The sequence below is a fragment of the Haemorhous mexicanus genome, chromosome 1 (assembly GCF_027477595.1).
Source record: "Haemorhous mexicanus isolate bHaeMex1 chromosome 1, bHaeMex1.pri, whole genome shotgun sequence".
Classification (NCBI taxonomy): domain Eukaryota; kingdom Metazoa; phylum Chordata; class Aves; order Passeriformes; family Fringillidae; genus Haemorhous; species Haemorhous mexicanus.
The window spans coordinates 95,756,806-95,775,285 of NC_082341.1; the positions used below are offsets into that span (position 1 = coordinate 95,756,806).

At 41.4% G+C, this 18,480-nt stretch overlaps 1 protein-coding gene across 3 annotated transcripts in view; it reads right to left on the minus strand.

Moving 5' to 3' along the window:
• Nucleotides 1–12,302: 12,302 nt before the first annotated feature.
• The window catches only part of INO80C (INO80 complex subunit C), a 30,007-nt gene continuing 23,829 nt past the window's right edge, over nucleotides 12,303–18,480 (minus strand). For all 3 annotated transcript variants that reach the window (XM_059856826.1, XM_059856806.1, XM_059856816.1), the window contains 2 exons: nucleotides 17,366–17,433; nucleotides 12,303–13,017 (listed from right to left, as the gene is read on the minus strand). In XM_059856826.1, the coding sequence (XP_059712809.1) occupies nucleotides 12,886–13,017; nucleotides 17,366–17,433 (200 nt within the window). In that variant the 3' untranslated portion in view covers nucleotides 12,303–12,885. The remainder of the gene's footprint in view (nucleotides 13,018–17,365; nucleotides 17,434–18,480) is intronic.

Sequence of the window (18,480 nt, forward strand, 5' to 3'; positions counted from 1 at the left end):
CTCTGTAAGAATCTGGGTAGGGAATAAAAACCATATTCTTTAATACCAGTGACCAGTCACACAGCATATTTGAATCCTGAACAAAAATTCTTGGAGGTGTTGGTACCATTCAGCAAACTGTAGGCAAAAAATGATTTTATTGAACCTCTTCACCACATGGTCATCAGAAAAGACTGTAAGAAATGTTATCCATTTGTGGTCAGAAGTATCAAGCACAACAAATTAGCTTAGTGAATGCTTCAGTTACTGTACTTGACAGTGGATTTGCTTTAACTCCAGGAGAGCATTACAAATGAAATCTTTAGAAGATATGTGAACCAACTGTGCAATACTGGACTTTTTGTTCCTCAGGCCGTAGTCCTGCTCCCAGTCTCAGATTCACTGCGCCTATCAAGAGATGCTTTCTATTAAGAAAACAGAAAATGTGAGCAGTTCCTAACTACAGAAGGCAGCACAGCAGCTAAGATATTTGGGATGAAACCACCATGAGACAACTGCAGTTCCAGCAGGATTTGGCTCAAGGATCATGTGGGAAGCCTTTCCCCTGCCAGACCAGTGATGAAAAAGAGACGGGGGGTGAGGGGGACACAAGCTCCAAGTTGTGAATCACCCCTCGTGTTGGCCAAAGAGCCTGCAGACGGAAATAGGAGGGAAGCGACCACTGAGGCTGAGCTCTGCAACCTTACTTCACCTGATCCCCACTTGGAAGAGCTGTGCTTTGTTTCCCTTTCTGAAATTTGCCTTTTCATGCAGCATTTGCCACCATTAATTGGAGCATCTCCTTCCTGCATCCTAATCAAACAGTGCTGGCAAAGAAGAATCATTATTACGAGCAGTGTCGGACATGTGCTGACCAATTCAAGCCATGAATTGCTTGCCTCAGGCCTGGCAGGTAGGGTCTCCATTTAATTTTATTCAGAATAAAAATACTTACAGCAATGAAGCATGTGTAGACCATCCAGAAAAAGAAATAGCCCCTGTTGCTGAGAGAGAGCTCAGTTTCTGTTTTTCCTTCAAGTACATTTAAAAACATTGATACTTTCTCCCAAGTGAGGAAAATAGCACCAGGTAAAAGCTGGCAGCAAACGTTAAAATTGGTGCTACACCAAAAATCAAGAAGTGAAAAACAGCTGAGAAACCGGTCAAAGTCAAAACTGCACACATCCAGAGGTGCCCCACATCCAAGCAAGCATATCTTTCAGTCAGAGAGTTCCTACTTCAGGGCACAGGTACTCTGTGCCAGACCCAAATGTCCCGCAACAGAAGCCAGTGGGATTTTGGCCAAACCTGCAGTGGAAATGCATGTCAGCCACAAAGTGTCTTCCAAGCCTGGGTTGTAATGTTCCCCAAATGCAGTACATAAATGAAATTTTGCTACCAGAAAATGTTGTTGGGGGCCTGGGCTGATTTATCAAGAAACACCAGGGAGCTGCACTCCCAGAGTGAACTTCACGAGAATTTAATTCCACCGAGGGGTGTGCTTTTCGCCCCGTTTCCTGATCCCTAGAGGACCAACTGCGGAAAGCAGGAGCCTTTGCAGCAAGCCTGACCCTGTGTCGCAAGAGATGGAGCCACCTGCGTGTGTGTGTGTGTGTCACCGTGCCCGTGTCCAAGGCAAACAGCCCGCTTCCTGGAGTGCCGGGCCGGCGGGGAATGGCGCGGTGCGTCAGCGCCCGGAGCGGGAAGCGGGCGGTGCTGCGGGAGCGCCGCTGTGCCCGGCCGGGCTGCGGCCGCTGCTCCGGGGCTCGGCGCTGCTCAGGGCTCCCAACTGCGCTCCACGGCAGCCGGGAGGCACGGAAAGCGGGGGAAGGGACGGGTTTTCCCCGGAAACTTATCTGTCTGGCAGATAGCAAGCCGAGCATCCGTGTGTCCTGGGAGGTTCCGATAGACGCGTTGCACCACTGGACCAGCCGCTGGGCTCCGCAGCTGCTTGGCTTGGGGTGGGTTTGGCGGCAGTCCTGCGTGAGCCTACTGGAAAAGTTCAAAGGGTATTTTCTTGGTTCTTTCCCCTTCCACTACCCCTGCCAAGGTAGCTAACCTCTGCTTCTTTTCTCAGAAACGAACTAAAGCTTTGCTCCACTAAGACAGCCACGATGAAGAAAAAAAGAAAAAAAATGTCAAATATAATGGCTAATGTTTTTTAAAAATGGCTTTTCTCTAGAGAAATATGTTGCAGATTGGATGACAGTCATGTTTCTTTCCTTTTTCTGTTTTTCTCTCTCTTAGCCATGCACACACATTTTTTCTGTGGTAGGGTTCCAATCACTGAAGTTTTGGGCAACTTCCATCACACATGGCTGTACTGGGGCTGGGCTAGGACAGCAGGCAGCAGGCCAGCTTTCTGGGATAGAAGCATTCCCCCTGTATGGAGAAGGCGGAGAGAGGGACAACGTGCCTCTCTACTTTTCTCCTCAGCATATGGTGGTTTAGATAATGATAAGGCACGCTGAAGAGGCGTGTATGTCTTTTAATCTAAGCTCATCAGTATGGTGTGTGTGAAATACGGGCTTTAGTGAGCTGCCCTGGCTCTGTATGGAGGGGAGAAGATTTTGCAGTGCTTCTGTCTTTCCTCAGTTCATCCAGCCTGGCTCCCTGCAGGAAAACTTATTTTGAGGTGGATTTATGAACCAAGATGCCACCCCCTTCTTGCAAAGCTCAGTAGCTGCTTGATTGCTTTTTAGCATGAGAGTTCAGAAAAACATTCTTAAACTACGATGTCTCCAGAGGTTTGTGGTAAGAAAACAATCTTAATTTGCCCAGTCTAGAAGCAGAAAGATTAAAAAAGAGCATAGTACACTGTGTTCTTTGTTCCAATTACCTGAAATTAGTGTCTTTGTTGGAGATAAGTGCCATAAATGGCTCTAACATTTTCAGGGTTTTTTCTCATTTTGGAGCAGTGCTGTATTGCTGCCACAGCACTGCTGCACCACACAGCACAGTCCACCTATTTGCAGTTTTTAATAAGAGTGACTCTACTGGAGCTATTGCATTAGCTGTGCATCCATGATTTGGTTTCCAAAGGAGAGTGTGTCGTAATAAGCATCTAGAAAAGTTAGAGTCTGCCTGAGTCATGGAAAAATAAGACTTGATTAACAGAGGATGTAGGAAGCCAAGGTAAATACTAGAAATGTGTAAAGCAGTTATGGTTCTGTAGATTAGTACATATGAAGGGATGTGCTAATCTGAGTGCTTGACATGATTGATTCTTACGTTGAAAGAGAAGTCATCGTGTTATTATGTTTTTAGTTGGAAGTCACTGCTGACAGCGCTGGAGCTGTTTCAATGTCCCACTCAATTAAAAATCTCAAATATTGTGAAGAGTTGGGCCTGCATTCCCATTTTTCCTGAGTTTCAAATGTGGAAGGACAAGTAACAAGAGAGAAAATGCTAAGCTTTGAAGACTATGCCCGACAGCAAAAACCACTGGTGTGTACAGGCAGCACCTCTTTGCTGAACCACATTACTCATGTTTAAAAAATATCCCACCATGAGAGGTAGATGTGATGGCAAGTGGGTGACAGGACCATCTAGAAGGCAGGAGGAGAGCTTTGTGAGCCTATGAGTCTTGCAAAGACTTTCAGATGTTCTCACCTCTCTCACACATTGCAAGTGGGCGAAAAGCTGCAAGTTACTTAAATCAGTCACTGTGACACATCCAGTCAGTTCGGTTATGAAGAGAGCATGAATTATGATATTCTACTGTGTCATTTAAAGATAGATAAATGTTTTACAGCACAAACCCCATTATTACGTGTACATTTTTAAAAGAAAGATTGTGTTTTGTTTTGGGTCTTTTAGTTTGCTTGGTTGGGGTTATTTGGTGGGGTATTTTGTTGCTGGTGGGTTTTTTTTTACAGCAATTTTAAGACTTCTAGTCTTGCTAGGAGGTAGGTCCAAGTTGTGGTTAAATCTTGCAGACGATAGTCTTGCTGATCTCAGGATTTTCCAAATATTAAAATGCATGTCTGGATTTCCCAAAACCCCACAAAACTTCAAGAACATTTGACCCGTTTCACCTTTCCCCAGATAAACGAGATGTCCTATTGAGATTTCTTGTAATAGGCAGTCTCTCACATAGCTCTTAGCTCCTATTAGCAACTTCAGGTATTATATTTTAGCAAACAAAATCAAAGTTTATCCTCTAGTTTTTGCTTAACTACAATAAAATATTTATAAGGTGCAACCCTATGTCATGCAGATGCGTTTTACAGTCATGTTGTTTTACATGACACATACCATTAAAAATGTCATGTGGGGGGGTTCTGTATGGAGATGTTTATGAAGTTGGAGCAAAGCAAAATAAATCTTCCAATAAACCCTGTCACTCTTGTGACTGTGATGACTGTGCCACCCCCAGCACCACTTCCTACAGGAGCCACACCCTTGAGGCCAAGGCTGGCGGTAGGAACATGCATGGCTCTGGATGTGGGCTGGTCTAGATGAGAATTAGTTTTAGCAGAATCAAATGGAAGTCCTTACCTAGAGATAAGGCTGAAGTGCTCATGCACTATTAAGTTCCTGGCAAAGTCTTTTGTTTACAATGTATATATTTACACTCAGGATTTGTACATACATTTACACTCGGGGTTTGTAGATACAGTTACAGTGTGACAAATATCCCCATCTAGACAAGTTGGCAGGAACAGAACAGAATAAGTACAGGAACACTAAAAGAACAGAATAAGTGTCCATGTGCTTTCTTGAGTGAGGCCTGGAGGGTTTTAGTGAGCCTGGAGTGTGTGCATGTGTCTTTTTCTTTATTTACTTAAGATGGTTTAAGTTTCTCAAGTGGTAACTGCAAGCCTTGGGCAGCAGAAATACACTTGCTGAAGGATGCTTGTCCCACATTAGGACAGCTGGCTGGCCCCAAGGCAAACCATTTTTTATTTTCAGGTGGAGCTTCTGGCTTTGTCACACCCTGGCATTTTGTTTAACCTCTGTAGAAGTCTGTCTTTTTCGGCAACATGGGCCATTAGCTTTCCTCTTGTGGTTTCAGCTTTTCTTCTTGCTTTTCACTTGGGAGTTTTCTTCTTCTAGTGGTTCTTTTCTCTTTTCAGTAAGCAGCTTCTGCAGATCTGCAGGTGAATTTAGTCACTCTGTATAAACTCTCTCCTTTTATTAAGTCAGTCATGTATTTTTCGGTCCTCATTTTTAGGATGAACATCACAGAGTTGTGGTTTGTGAAGAGTTTTGGTTGATTGCTTATTGGGTTTGTTGGAGCAGGGAGGAGAAGTGAGAGATGGAGGGAATCACATCTCCCAGGGAAGGTGCTGTTACTAATTATGCCTTGGAGATTATTACTTCATGGCTCAGATATAATTAGTACTTGATCAAACTCCTATGTGCTATTTAGGACAAAAGAAAGCCTCTCTTTCTGTGTGACCCAAAAAGCCAGCTGTTACTTCAAACATTCATTTGTAGGGGTTCAGGGAACTACTTATATAATTGTTATGAGTCCTAACAGCTCCTGAACCCCTTCTAACAGCTGCCATGCCTGCAGCCCTCCTTTTACCAAAACTTTGCCACCTATAGCAATACAGAGGTGCAAAGCAGTACTTTTAGGACACATCTTAGTGCTGGATTCTGGTTGTCTTTTGAGAACTCCTTAGAAACGTATGTTGTAGGACAGGATTTTTAACCTTGTCCATGTCTTATCCATGTCAAGTTGGCAAAAGCTGGAGGTAGAGAGTAGTGCAACGCAGATCATGAAGGTAATGGGGATGTGGCCTCAGAGGCAAAGAAGTTCTGGGAGAATGGTAAAAGGATCCCTGTCTGACCTCAAATATTTTCTTTGTTTCTCTAATGCTCATGTTTCACCACTTCAGATCCAATGCTGGGAGCAACACCATGTGCCTTGTGGTGATCAGAAGTGTGTGTTGTGTAAGCTGGTCAGGTGGTAAAGGTGTTGAGTCAAAATCCACTGAATTGGTACGACTCATTCCCAAATCTTCAGAGAGCTGCAGATCTGGGCTGGAGTTTAGACAGCCTATGCCCAAATCTGCATTCCTCTATCCTCACACCGCCGCTGACTGGATGAAGTGGTGTTACCCAGCTAGCTGAAGCTCCTGCCTTTGAGCATGACCAGAGGCATGTCAGCCTCAGCAGAACTGAGCAGCTCAGTGCCAGGTCTGTCCCCCAGCAGCAGATGCAGCTCTTCCATACTGCATCTGCAAAAAGAATGTTGTAGGCTACTGCCTTTATTTGAAGTACTGCAGCTGCTGCAGCTCCTGTTCTCCTTACCTCACCACCGAGGGTAAGGATGCTTCCCTGCACCCAGCCTGGTCTTCTCATCTTTCAGCTTCTTTCTTTCAGCTAACAGATTCAAAGAAGCTCTCCCATTCTCTGAAGCATGTCTGAACTTCCAGGTTTGTGTATAACTGTTTTGCAGTGGGTGCAATCCAGATTCGTAGAGTTGGAGGGATTAACCAAGAATCTGTGAGGTGCAGTGAGCTAGGCATGTGTGTAAAAGGTGGAAGAGCAGGATTCCACTGTTTCTGCCAGAAATCATCCCTGTGGCTTATGCCTACTGTTCATGAAAGATATAAACAGGCCTTGGGGTGACAGTTTCTGCCTAAAGGCTCTGGAGAAGTCTGTGTGTCCCAGTGGCATTGTATACAGGAAATGTACAGGAAGAATGGCATTTGCACTCACTGTCCCAGTCTGATCTTTCAGAAGGACATTTCAAGGTTCACAGAGAATTTGGCTTCCAATTCATTATTAGGTAAATTATACCCATGTGGAGAAAGCTGTTTCATGTGTTTCAGGGCTGTGTTTCACAGTGGGAGTCTATGTGCTGTTTCCCAAGGGTTCAGGAGGCATGGGCCAAACCCATGGATACTGAACACCTTGTACCTCACTAAAATGGTGATTCTCAGTTTACATAGCTCATGAGAAGGGCGCACATAACACTGGAAAGGAGTTGCTGGTACTTATTTCTTAGCTCTGATTTTGTACAGACTGGTAGAAGAGATGAAGCATAACAAATTAATTCTTAGTTGTTAGAGGCCAGAAATGTTCAGTGGATTGTGCTTTACCACCAGTTTCAGTAACACAAGCCACTTTATTTGGAGAAGAATAAGGTTTGTGCCTATTAGCTGCTACCACTTGTGTACATGAGACTGATGTCAGCCATCGACTTCACATCACCAGCTATGACATATATACACCTTCTTGAAAGGCACAGTTTAAAGAGGTCATTTAATCCCTATTTATATTCTTTATTTCAAATATTAAGGCCACCATAATGCTGTATGTATTACTTCAGAGGATTACAGATCACACCAGAGAGTGTTTTATAAATGATTTCTCTTCAACATAGCCTTATATTGTCAGGGCAATTGCTTCTACAGTCCTACTTCAAGTCCTTCCACTTTAGTCTATGTCCAACTCTTGCTGAAATTCCTGAGATTCTTCTTCATTAAGGTTATTATCAGATCCCACACTGCCTCTGCTGCAAGAACAAGATTTGGGCCCACAGACAATTCATTAAAACATCCTTAATTCTGTCCCCTTTGCATCGTCTTTATCCATTAGTCATGGAACTAATGACCAGACACACAGTATGTAGGCAATGTACATGTATTTATGGTTTCCTTTTAAAGGCATTTCTTCCACCTGGGAGAAGAGAATTGAGAGAAGCTGCTGTTCCCCAGGATATAAGTGGGATTTCAGCAAAAATTCATAAACTCCTTGCTTGCTCAGTGCCCAACTCACACCAGGCATCAGCCAAGCAGAGAAGGCCTGCCTTTCTGCTTACAAGGGTTTACTGCTGTACATTTATCAGCTCTATACAGCAGCACTGAATGCACACACACCCCATTTATTTCAATATGACGAGGCAGGAAACACTTTCTTCTCATGCACGGGTAGGCAGCTGTCTTCCCCTTTACCATAAACTGTGCTTTGGATTCAAGACTTGCTGAGAAAAGGGACACTATTCACATGGGCTCTGACTTTTAAATGAGTTTTTTCACTTGAGAGATGAGTAGTGTTTACATCCCAGACTGGGGACATTGGAGAAGGCTTCAGGTATTCCATGAGCCAGATGCAGTTTCCTGGGCTGCAATACTGGATGCAATGCTGGAGTCAAGTAGCAGAGCACAGCAGTCAGCATATAATACCTGAGGTGAGCTCTTGCCCAAAGGAGAACATGCTGGTAAACAGAAACCACAGCCAGCCCCAGCTTACTGTCTAGTGCACTAGTTCTATGCTTTTTGTGTAGAGATTATTGATTTTAGATTACAGTGTCAAGAGACAGCAATGGTTTGTACAAGTGACCTCATAAGTCATAAACCATGTGCAATTACACAGGCAGTACTAAACTACTACAGTAGTTCAAACAGTGTTTGTTAGTTGTTGTTATTACCTCTCCCAAGAGCTTAGTGCTATTGCTGTTTGTAGGCTGTGATTTACAGTAGTGTAATCACCTGAAAATACTGGGTTTGTTAAGCTTCTCAGGTAATACAAAAAACAGTCAAGCAATACTTACAGATACCAAATGGACTTAAAATGTTTTTCTTGCCTGAAGATGTATTATTTTATTATGTTCCACCCATCCACTCGCCAACAGACAAAGTGGTCCTTCATTGGGGAGCACTTACTAAAAAAAGGCAATTATGAAGGAATTTCTTGACTTGTAAAATTAGTGGTATGACCACCATAGTGTGACTGAATGTTCAGTAACAATACAGATACCACTTGACTCTTGTTTAAATGAGCACTAAGTCAGGGTTTTCCTCCTGAAACCTGACATCAAGTCTGTGAAACTCTCCTTTCTTGAGTGATTCAAGAAGAAAAACTGTGTGCTATTTGAGAATGTAAGCCACATTGTTAGAGATTATAGGAGACCTTAAAATCCATTGGTTAGTTTTCTAGTAATAAATTACTGTTTCATGAATTTATTAAAGATTACTTGGCCCTTCAGGAAAATGATTGTAATCATGCTTTTCAAGCTTTTTTTCCTGAACAGGGTGGACTTGGAAAAACCTTTTTAAGCTCATACTGGTTAGTTTTCAGCTTGATGTTTTGTACGAGTAAAAAGCCCTCCCCTTTGTTTACTTTCATTTTCCTCTGTCAAAGGAGATTAAGGCACATCTCCTTGAGTATGACTGCTCCTCCCGTCCTCCACGGAAGCCCATATATAGCAATTCCATAGGGATCTAGTACACTATGATGGGAGAAAGCCAAGAAATACAGGACAGTGAAATGGAGGGGCTCCAAAATGAGCTGGCCCAAGGCCTCTCTCAATTGAATTTTGCAGCTTTCTAGGATGTGGGGCCAAGGTCATTCCTACTTCAGCAGAGGGAAGTGCTGGGGCAGGAAGTTTCCATGGGCACACACCTGCTGTTTGAAACAGCAGTGGATAATCAAGGGAAGGGCCGTGGAGCTCCAGCACCATGTTTTCCCTTCCTCTGAAGAGCACAGAGGCAGCAGCTGCGGCTGTTGATTCCTTCATTCCTGTCACGGCTTCTAGCAGATCCCTTCCCTTGGGAGCAGCTGGCTCCACAGACCCCTCTGGCCCAGCCCCTGCCCCAGCTCAGCACCAGACAGCTCAGCTACCATGGTTCTGCTGCCCTGGGGCAACAGCTGCCTGCTTTGCCTTGGCCTTTGGGGGCAAGCAGATCCACCCAAAGCTACCGCAGTCTTAAACAAAACCAGAAAACCCCACAGTAGGCTGGAGACAACTCCCATCTTCAGTGTTTACTGGACCAGCGGTGTGTGCTGGGCAGGAAGCTGCACAAGAAAACAGGAGCTTGGCCTCTGGAATAGGGCAAATGGAAAACGTGCTTTCCACCTGCCAAAAAGACTGAGGCTAAAGCTCTGCCAGCTGGACTGCACTTTGAGAGTTGCAGGACAAGCTCACTTCTCATTAATGGCAGTGGGATTTCTGTGGGCAGTTAGCAACTGCTGTGCTTACAGGGGCAATGACGGGGACCATCACAATGCAAATGTGGGCGAGGCTGAAGCCATCCATGGTCTGTGTGAAGTAATGCACTCCGGTGATACTTCCCACTCAGTAATGGTTGTACTCTAACAGATTACTCCTCACCCTGACTGCTGGCTTTTGCTTTAGTGATATGGCAGTGCTATTAGCCAAAATACATTCTCCCCAAGTCTGAAATGGTTTTCACTGCTGCTTTCCTTTTCAAAAGCTTTCCTTTTGTCCTCTTCTCAATTTTAATTCAACTCATGTATGATTATCTAGATAATATCCTGTAAGTACTTTTACACATAAATGTACTTCTCAATTTTTACTTCTTCTAAAACTGTCAATAAAACATTTTAAAACTGCTCTGTGGCAGAGATAAGCTTTTCACTCATCCATATTTTCTCTTAAACAAAGCAAAGGAGGTACTGCTCAGTTCTTTCATAGAAGGCACTGATGAGAGCAGCAGGTTCACGTGCTGTTTTCAAAAGGAACCCAGCAGGACTGAATGCCATCACACATGTTGGCCACTAGATCTGTTGTGTCCTCAGCTTCCTGCTAAATGAAACCTGGTCTGATTGTTCCACATAGCAAACTGTTGTTGATTGAGGTAAAGCTGAATGGTGCTGGTGGCTGATTCGTCACTCTTGGCTTGACCATTGCACAAGCTAATGAGTAAAAGGGAGGTACTACTGTATAGGAACAAAAGGCCAACAAGGGAAGAAAAGGGAATCTCATAGCCATCATATGGACACAGAGCACTGAGAGAAGAGCCACTAGGTTCTTTGCCAAATTTAAGATGCATTTGATTTTCTGATGCTGATTCATTTAGCAAGACACTTAGATTTTGAAAACAGAATGTATAAATGCTGCATGGGGGAAATTAGCTGAGAAGCAACATCTTAATATAGAGTGCAGGAGTGTAAGGAACACTTCTGACAGTGGAGGAGCCTGGGCTCCTACACAGTCATTCCCAAAGAATGTTAAAAATATTTGTGGGAGAGAACAAGCTTGTGAAATCGATTTTCTGAGCTGCTGTCTGCTTATTTAAAACAAAAAATGATCTTACAACAGTTCTATGTGTTTCCTTTCATATCAGTCTTAAGCTTATCTTATAAACACATGCTCAGCATGTAATGTAAGCTTAAAATATCCATTATAAAACTCAATGCAAAGAGAATGTGGCTTGGAAGCTTGCTGGCATGTAGAGAGATATCCTGTCTTACTCTTTTTTGTATTGCGATACAGTTGTAGCATTATAGATATCTAGGGCTTTGAAGGATCTATTGTAAGCATGTCAAAGACTTCTAGAATTTGGTTTTGGCAATATTAGATGACAAAAACTAAGGAATGAGTCCCACAAACTTTCATTAAACAATGAAAGTTATTGTTTTTCCTGTTTTGGAGTTGAAATTAAACTAGCATTAATAACACTCTGCATATTTATTCTTTCAATCAGAAAAAAATTAACTTTTACCATGTCGATAGAAAAATGCATTCAAAACCCAGCTTAGATACTGAATAGTCACCACTGTGTGCTGCTTGTGCAGGCAAAGAGAAGAGTGTGCATCGGACAAGATCCTGATGTCCATGGTGGAGTTTGCTGAGTCAGGACTAACTATGGCATGAGTGTTCCACTGGGCAGTTTTGCACGTGGGAAAAGAGCATTCCCACAGCAAATGGTAACTTGTGTAGCAGCCAATTATAGTGCCACCACTACAGGACTGTTGATGGACTGTGGGAGTGAAGGCTGTGTAACTGGGAGCTAGGAACAGCTGAGCCTGAACTTGGAGTCCAGATTACCTAGCAAGAATGTAAGGCTGGCACAAAGACTCAGAAGTGGGAAGACAGTAGCTTGCCATAAGAAAGAGGACAGAAAGAAAGAATGGGCAGAAAACCCTCTGACCCTTTGCCCCTAGACTGTTTCAGGAAGTCATGGTCATTCTTATGCTGGTGTGTTGGCATGTACCTGTCAGCCATCCCCCCAGCAAGAGTACAAACTTTCTTTAAGTCTCCTTCTTCTAAGGATGTTCTGTTGCTCTCAAGTGTTCTTTTGGTTTCTCATGGTGCTAAGTTCAGTGTTCTAATGTAGAAGGTCTTGCCTTGCTGAAGTCCATCTGGGTGTCAGAATGCCAATGGAGAGTGGAACTCCTGTTTCTTACCTTTTTTTTTAAACACTGGGAAATGAGTACTTTCTTCATACTAATGAATACTTTTACTGTAATCACTAGGAAAGGTAGAAGAATATTTAGGCTGTGAAATGAAGCACTCAAAAACTGCCAAGTGTCATGATTAAGAGTTACACAGTGATTTGACTGGATCCTGTTACACATGTTCACAGACGAACATGTAACAAGCAATGCATTTTACAAGCAAGTTTGAGTCCAACTTTATTTATGCTGGCAGTTAATTAAATACAAACATTTGTGTCTTCACAAATTTCCACAGTGCTACAGAACCCTGAAAAGTCATCCCAACAGCAGCACTTGCTGGGTATTTTAGCTTCATTTTACAGATGGGACAACTTCATGGCCAAGTGGCAAGCACATCTGGTAAGGCAGGTTTAGACATTTGGATATCTTGTTACCTTTTCCATCAATCAAATACAGTTTCTTCTGAGCCAGGATAGTACATAAAATATACAGGGTGGAGATGAAATCCTGTCTTTACAGAAATTAATATAAATTATAGTACATGAGAAATTATAGTACAGATACATATCCTTACGGTCTAAGTTATTCTGTTCACCAAACTAAATTGCTAACAAATTGGCAAACTAACAAATATCAGCATTTGTGAAAATTAAATCCATATGTTCATCAAATGCCTGTATCATCAACTACTTCCAGATGTAAAAATCCATGGATAATTTTAAAGAATCTCAGTCCCATAGTCAGTTTCCATCATGATACTCCAAATGAGCACTGCTCACAAGCGATTTACAAGAATATTTAGTCTGTTCAGGAAACAATACTTGTTGCTTTCCTTAGAGCCAGGTATCCTGTAACCACATCTGAAGGGAGCATCCGAATATAGGCAAATTCTTCAATAGTACTAAATCTTAGCTTGCTCTGTGGATCTGTGTAATTTGCCTGAAAAAGAAACAACGGTAGAGATAGGATTCAAAGAAAATTTCTAACCATAATAGTAAAATAAGTATCTTAATTGCAACACCACAAAGCAGTGAGTTTCTCTTCCTAATAACAGCACTGCTGTTCTACCATGTGGCCATAAGTCTTTTTTCCTTCTCATGTGAGAACTTACGAGAAGTTAACAGACCCCCTATAAAATCAGATTAGAAATGCATTAAACATAACAGAGGGCTGAAGTAAGCTTCCTATAAAACACAGCGCAAAAGAAATTCCTCAACTCTCTAAACTCACCCTAGCAACTCTGTGCCTTGTGCAGCCTCTCTCAAGGCAGCTCTCCAAAGAGTCAGGCTGTTGCCAATAAATTACCCACAAAGAGGCTGAATTATGGGTGCTCTGATAGCTTTGGGCTGCCTTTCTCTTGCTGCATACAACTTAGCTTTTAATTTACTTTAAAGTGGTTGTTAAAGCTAGAGAGTCTCAGCTTATGGTTCTGTGACTGAACTGATAAGAGATTTGAACCCAGCATTGTGGTTTGCTCCAGATGCCTGCTTTCAGGATAGCAGCCTGGCCAGCTCACCCTGGGCTACGCTCGTATCCTCTGCTATATTTGGACCCTGGGTGCCTGGGAGCGGTGCCAGTTTCCTTCTATCCTCTCCCCTTTCTTGTTGCTACAGAAACCTGGAGCTCGGCTGAGCTCAGGGGTAGGCCAGGAGGCTGCACTGGGAGAAGGCAGGCATCAGGGCATTGCCTCTCCACACTCAACCTCCAGGACAATCCCTGCCTCTTCGTCCCTGGATTACCAAGTGCCTGCCAAGGCTCCGAATATGTCTTCTGTGCCTTTCTTTAGCACGAGTTGGTGGCAGGCTGCAAGGCACAGGCAGTTGAGATCCCTCAAGACATTGATACTAAAAATAGGAAAGGCCAGGAAGAGCTGGAGTACTCCCCCATGCCACACAGTTATAGTGCAGAGCTCTCTACATTTTTATGTTGGAAAGCACCTGTTGACCATGGTAACAATCCAGCCAATCATTTGGTCTGATGTCACTTAGGAAATTTAATGTTATTTGTAGCTTTGTTTTCTTTACAAAGAAATGCTGCCAAGTTAATTAAATGTAGTCAGCTAACAGTTCAAGCCATCAATTAAGTTTCAAACAAATGGAAAAGTTAGAACATTAGGAGGTATAAATTTGTTCAGCAGGTATAAATTTACTTTTATTTCACTCTTTACATTTGGCCTCATGTAAGAAAAAGCTAAGCAATTAGACTGTTTTTCAAAAGTGCATAATTCTGTAATAGAGTAACCAAGCAATATCTGCAATTTGTATTGTGCACTGATGTAGGTTAAAAATATTATGGCAGCTCTTGACTGTTCTGGTATTATGTATTGGGCTGTACTGTTTGCAGACACTAATGTATCGTAACCAGCCATTCATGCCATGGCTTCAGCTTGAAAACAAACTTTACCAATACTCCAGCAACAATTAGAGATTAGAATATTAAATTAAGATGAATTTGCAAATAAAAAACTTTGTCATGTTTAAAAACTAAGTCAAAGGGCATGGAGACATGCACTTAAAATACAATAAACTAGGTATCTCAATCTGTTTCTATAGTAACAGGTCTGATCCATTTTCAGAAAAGGAAGAGAAATAGAAACATTTGAAGGTTTGGGTTTGTTTTTTTTTTTTTAAATCTGCTTTACAATAAATTACTCTGCTTTGAATGTTAAAATATCTAAATACTCATTTTGCAAGTTTGGAAATAATAGGTTTATTTTGCAGTGTCAATACAGTGTATAATAGCTTTAGAATTCTAGGCTGCCTTACAAATATAAATTGGCTGCTCTGCTGAGAGCATTGGTAAATTTAATTCCATTTGTGCTACACGCAGAAAGAGAAGGGGATCAGTAGAATTTAATTGTGGCACCTAATATAAGAGCAAGTATGCTGATTGAGAATGTTTTAATACACTTCTCTTTTTGTACCTAGTAGACAATTTAATTCTTCCCTAAAAGGGTAATGCTAAGGAATTCTTTCCCCCCCAAGAGGAATCCAGCATTCCCGCAGAAAATATATTCTTACACAAATGCTTTTATATTTTACACAGAAAATACAGGGGCATTTTTCTAATACTACATTTCTACAGTTTTCTATTGTCCCACATATGCTCCTACTAGGACATGATCTTGAAAGCATATTTAGTGCTTCTTATGAAACATTTCTAGCCTAGCAATTTAAAGGACACACTGTCTCAGCTATTTTAATAACAAAAGGGGTTTTTTAAATGTGGTAATTTTATCATAGTCTGGAGAAACCTTGCAGGCCAGGTAAAATAGGAAACTTGACTCACAATGCAATTAGAGGATGGAAAATTAAGGGGAAAAAGGCGGAAAGAGAAGAAAAGAAAACAAAAGCAGCACTGAATGGATTTGTATAGAGAGAATCTATACTAAGCTTGAATAGTTACAGTACATAAATCACTGATGGAAAAGAGGTGCTGGTAAAGAAAAGGTGAAGAACTGAGAGAATTGCCTAAGGTTTAACTGACCTTTAACTGGTAGGAATGTGGTCTCCACTCTCATCTATACCCTGCATCATCAGCTTACTATAGGTGCAATGACTAATTAGTTTTGAAATACATCAAAGTTTAGTGCTGGAAAGCATTATCTCATTCCTTGGAGACAGGGCAGGAGTCTGCCTGGCTGGAGGGAATTACCTTCCCTGAGTTTGTGAGCATTCTCTTCTATCTGCTGTCTGCCAGTTGATCTGTGAGGGAGGTGTTGCTTTTCCACTCCCTCTTGAACACCAAGGGTTATCAGCCTTTATTTGAGCAACTCACTCCCTTTCCAAACCACATTTAGAGGCATAGGCTGGACACATGCCACCTCCTAGGTGCCTCATTTAAATGTGTTACTTAAAAAAATAAAGTCTAAGAAAATATAGATCACGATCAAATGCCAGGATGTGCAGGATTACAGTTGGAGCTATAGCTATTCTTTGATGCCTTACACTAAATATCCACTAAAAGGCAGCCCTTAGTTAAGTGCTCACTCATTTTCTGTCCTAATGAGGACTTTTTGCCTAATTCAGTGCACAGAATGCAAGGTGGTATGCTAACCTGCATCAGCATAACAAATATGTACCTTTAAGGACATCTCCAGGAGGTGATATCAAGCCTGTGAAGGTGTGCTAGTGCCCTATGGGTGAGAAACAGTTCAAACTGAGGGAAGTGACACAGAAATTCTGTGCAAGGCTCTTTGATATTACAAAGTTTTCATTATTGTACCTATTAAGTGTAACTATTACTTAAGCATGTTTTTTCCAAAATACAACATTCCCATTCATTTCAATTGCAAGGAATGCACAGACTTCTGCAAAATAAATCACTGGCATTTGAAGGTGAAAAGTGAAAAAATATGCTGTTACTCATACCTGTTTTGTTCTAAGTAAAATTATTCATGTAACATAGGAACAGTTTCAAGAGCAGATACAAAATTTTTGTTGGGCAGAATTCAATGACTTTACTCCTGTTTTGTGTCAACAGGATCTTTGGGGAATTCAGGCACCAAATTGTAACTACCAAGACTTTCTGGAGCATATGCAAACCATATCTAAGTCAAATGTGGTTTGGGTATTTTTTTTTCCCCTTTCTCCTCTTTCTTTAACAAAAACATGTAAAAGAGCCCATCTGTGACACACAGGCTATATATCTGCCAAACTCCAACTTCCAGCTCTGAAGCACAGGGATATCTGAAATTTTCAACAGTCTATGCCAAGTGTTTGTTTCAGGCTGATTTGTTTGAGGCAAAGTTTGAGAGCAGTGATAACAAGGCTGGGTTTTTTTTTAACCTGGTGGAAAAGAGGCCAAACAATAAAACTTTGCCTAATCTCATTATTGAAAATTGCTGAGCCATCTTTGTAAAACTTCCTCTCCAAGATACAACGAAATAAATCTACATCAGGCAAACAGAATGGAAAGTTTCAGTTAGTGTGGGTGTACCTTGGCAAAATCAAAAGTAATGGAGACCATGGACTACCAGCCTTCCCTGAAGCTATCTTAAGAATTAGAAATTATGGGCACCAATGTAGATTCTACAGGTGAAAAAGAGATGTCAAAGGAGTTACTTGGCAGGACAAGGTATTTAATCTGTCCTGAAATCTATTAACAACCTAAGGATTTTGTGATGTAGTGACAAGTATTTGGGGTTTGGTCATAAATCACTGGATAATTATTAAGCTCAATTCTGAATAGGAACTTCAGCATATACATCTTTTACAAAACAAGGCACCAGCACTATTTCATTGTGGAAGGTGAGATGTCAATTTTGAGAGGGAAAAAACATACTTACTGGAAGTCCTGAGATGTCTGAATATTTCTTAGCAGGTTTAAAAGAAGGGGGAGCATCAATATTAAAATCTAGAGAGAAACAAAGGCATAAACTCAATGTCTATATATATATATATTTATATATATGTATATATATATTCTATAACATAAACCTACTCTCTGAGGTCTCTATTACCTAGCAACACTAAGGCAAAGAAATATGAAGCAGAATCACCTCTGAAAACATTTAGCCTGTTAGCATGTAAATCACAGCCTGATCCTGCTCATCTATTAATAGAGTTCAGCAAGCAGAACTGCCCTCCCCTAAAGGAAAATGCCAGAGACATTTGAAATGTGTCCATTTCTTCCAAGTCTTAATGAATTCCCTTGCAGTCAGTCACGTGCAAAGAATAACCATTATCAAATGCATACTGTATGTTAAGACTGTGAAACATTGCTCAAGATTGCAGCTCTGAAATACTATAATCCAGAAAAGCAAAGTAATCTTTTAAATCAGTTAAATCTTTAAGCATGTACCACTTTAAGCCCAGTCAATGACCTAGAAAATTGTCTGAATGTTTAAACTGAGGGGTGGAAATTGCTGTTCTTTGGTGTCCTTTAGATAACAATTATCATTCATAAACATTTTTTAAGATACAGTTGGTATGCTTAAGTAGTTAAATTGTCAATTTTGGATGTTTACAAAAATATCTTGTACCTGAATGATTTTTTTCCTCTTTCCTGATATCCCTTGCAATTCATTCAGATGCTATGTTCAATTCAAACACTCCATCCATATCAAATTTCTAACCCACCATCTCACAATTCAAAAGACCCTAATGCCATGGACAGCTGGTTTTAAATATGAAACTGAGTTTCTTTTTCCTGCTTCTTATAGAAAATACTGTAAATTTCTGGTTGCAAACAGAGCATAGTAGAAATAGCAACATCAGCAGATTGTCAGTTACAATGGCCAGGAAGACACAGTAGTCTGCATTTTTCTGTAACAGTTGCATCGAAAACACTTCAAAAAAACGGCAAGCTATTTTTGGATAAAGCACCAAGTCTGACAAAAAGTGTATGCATATTCTCAGTTTTGAAATGCCTCTACTTGCCTAAATAAAATCTGAGGATTGC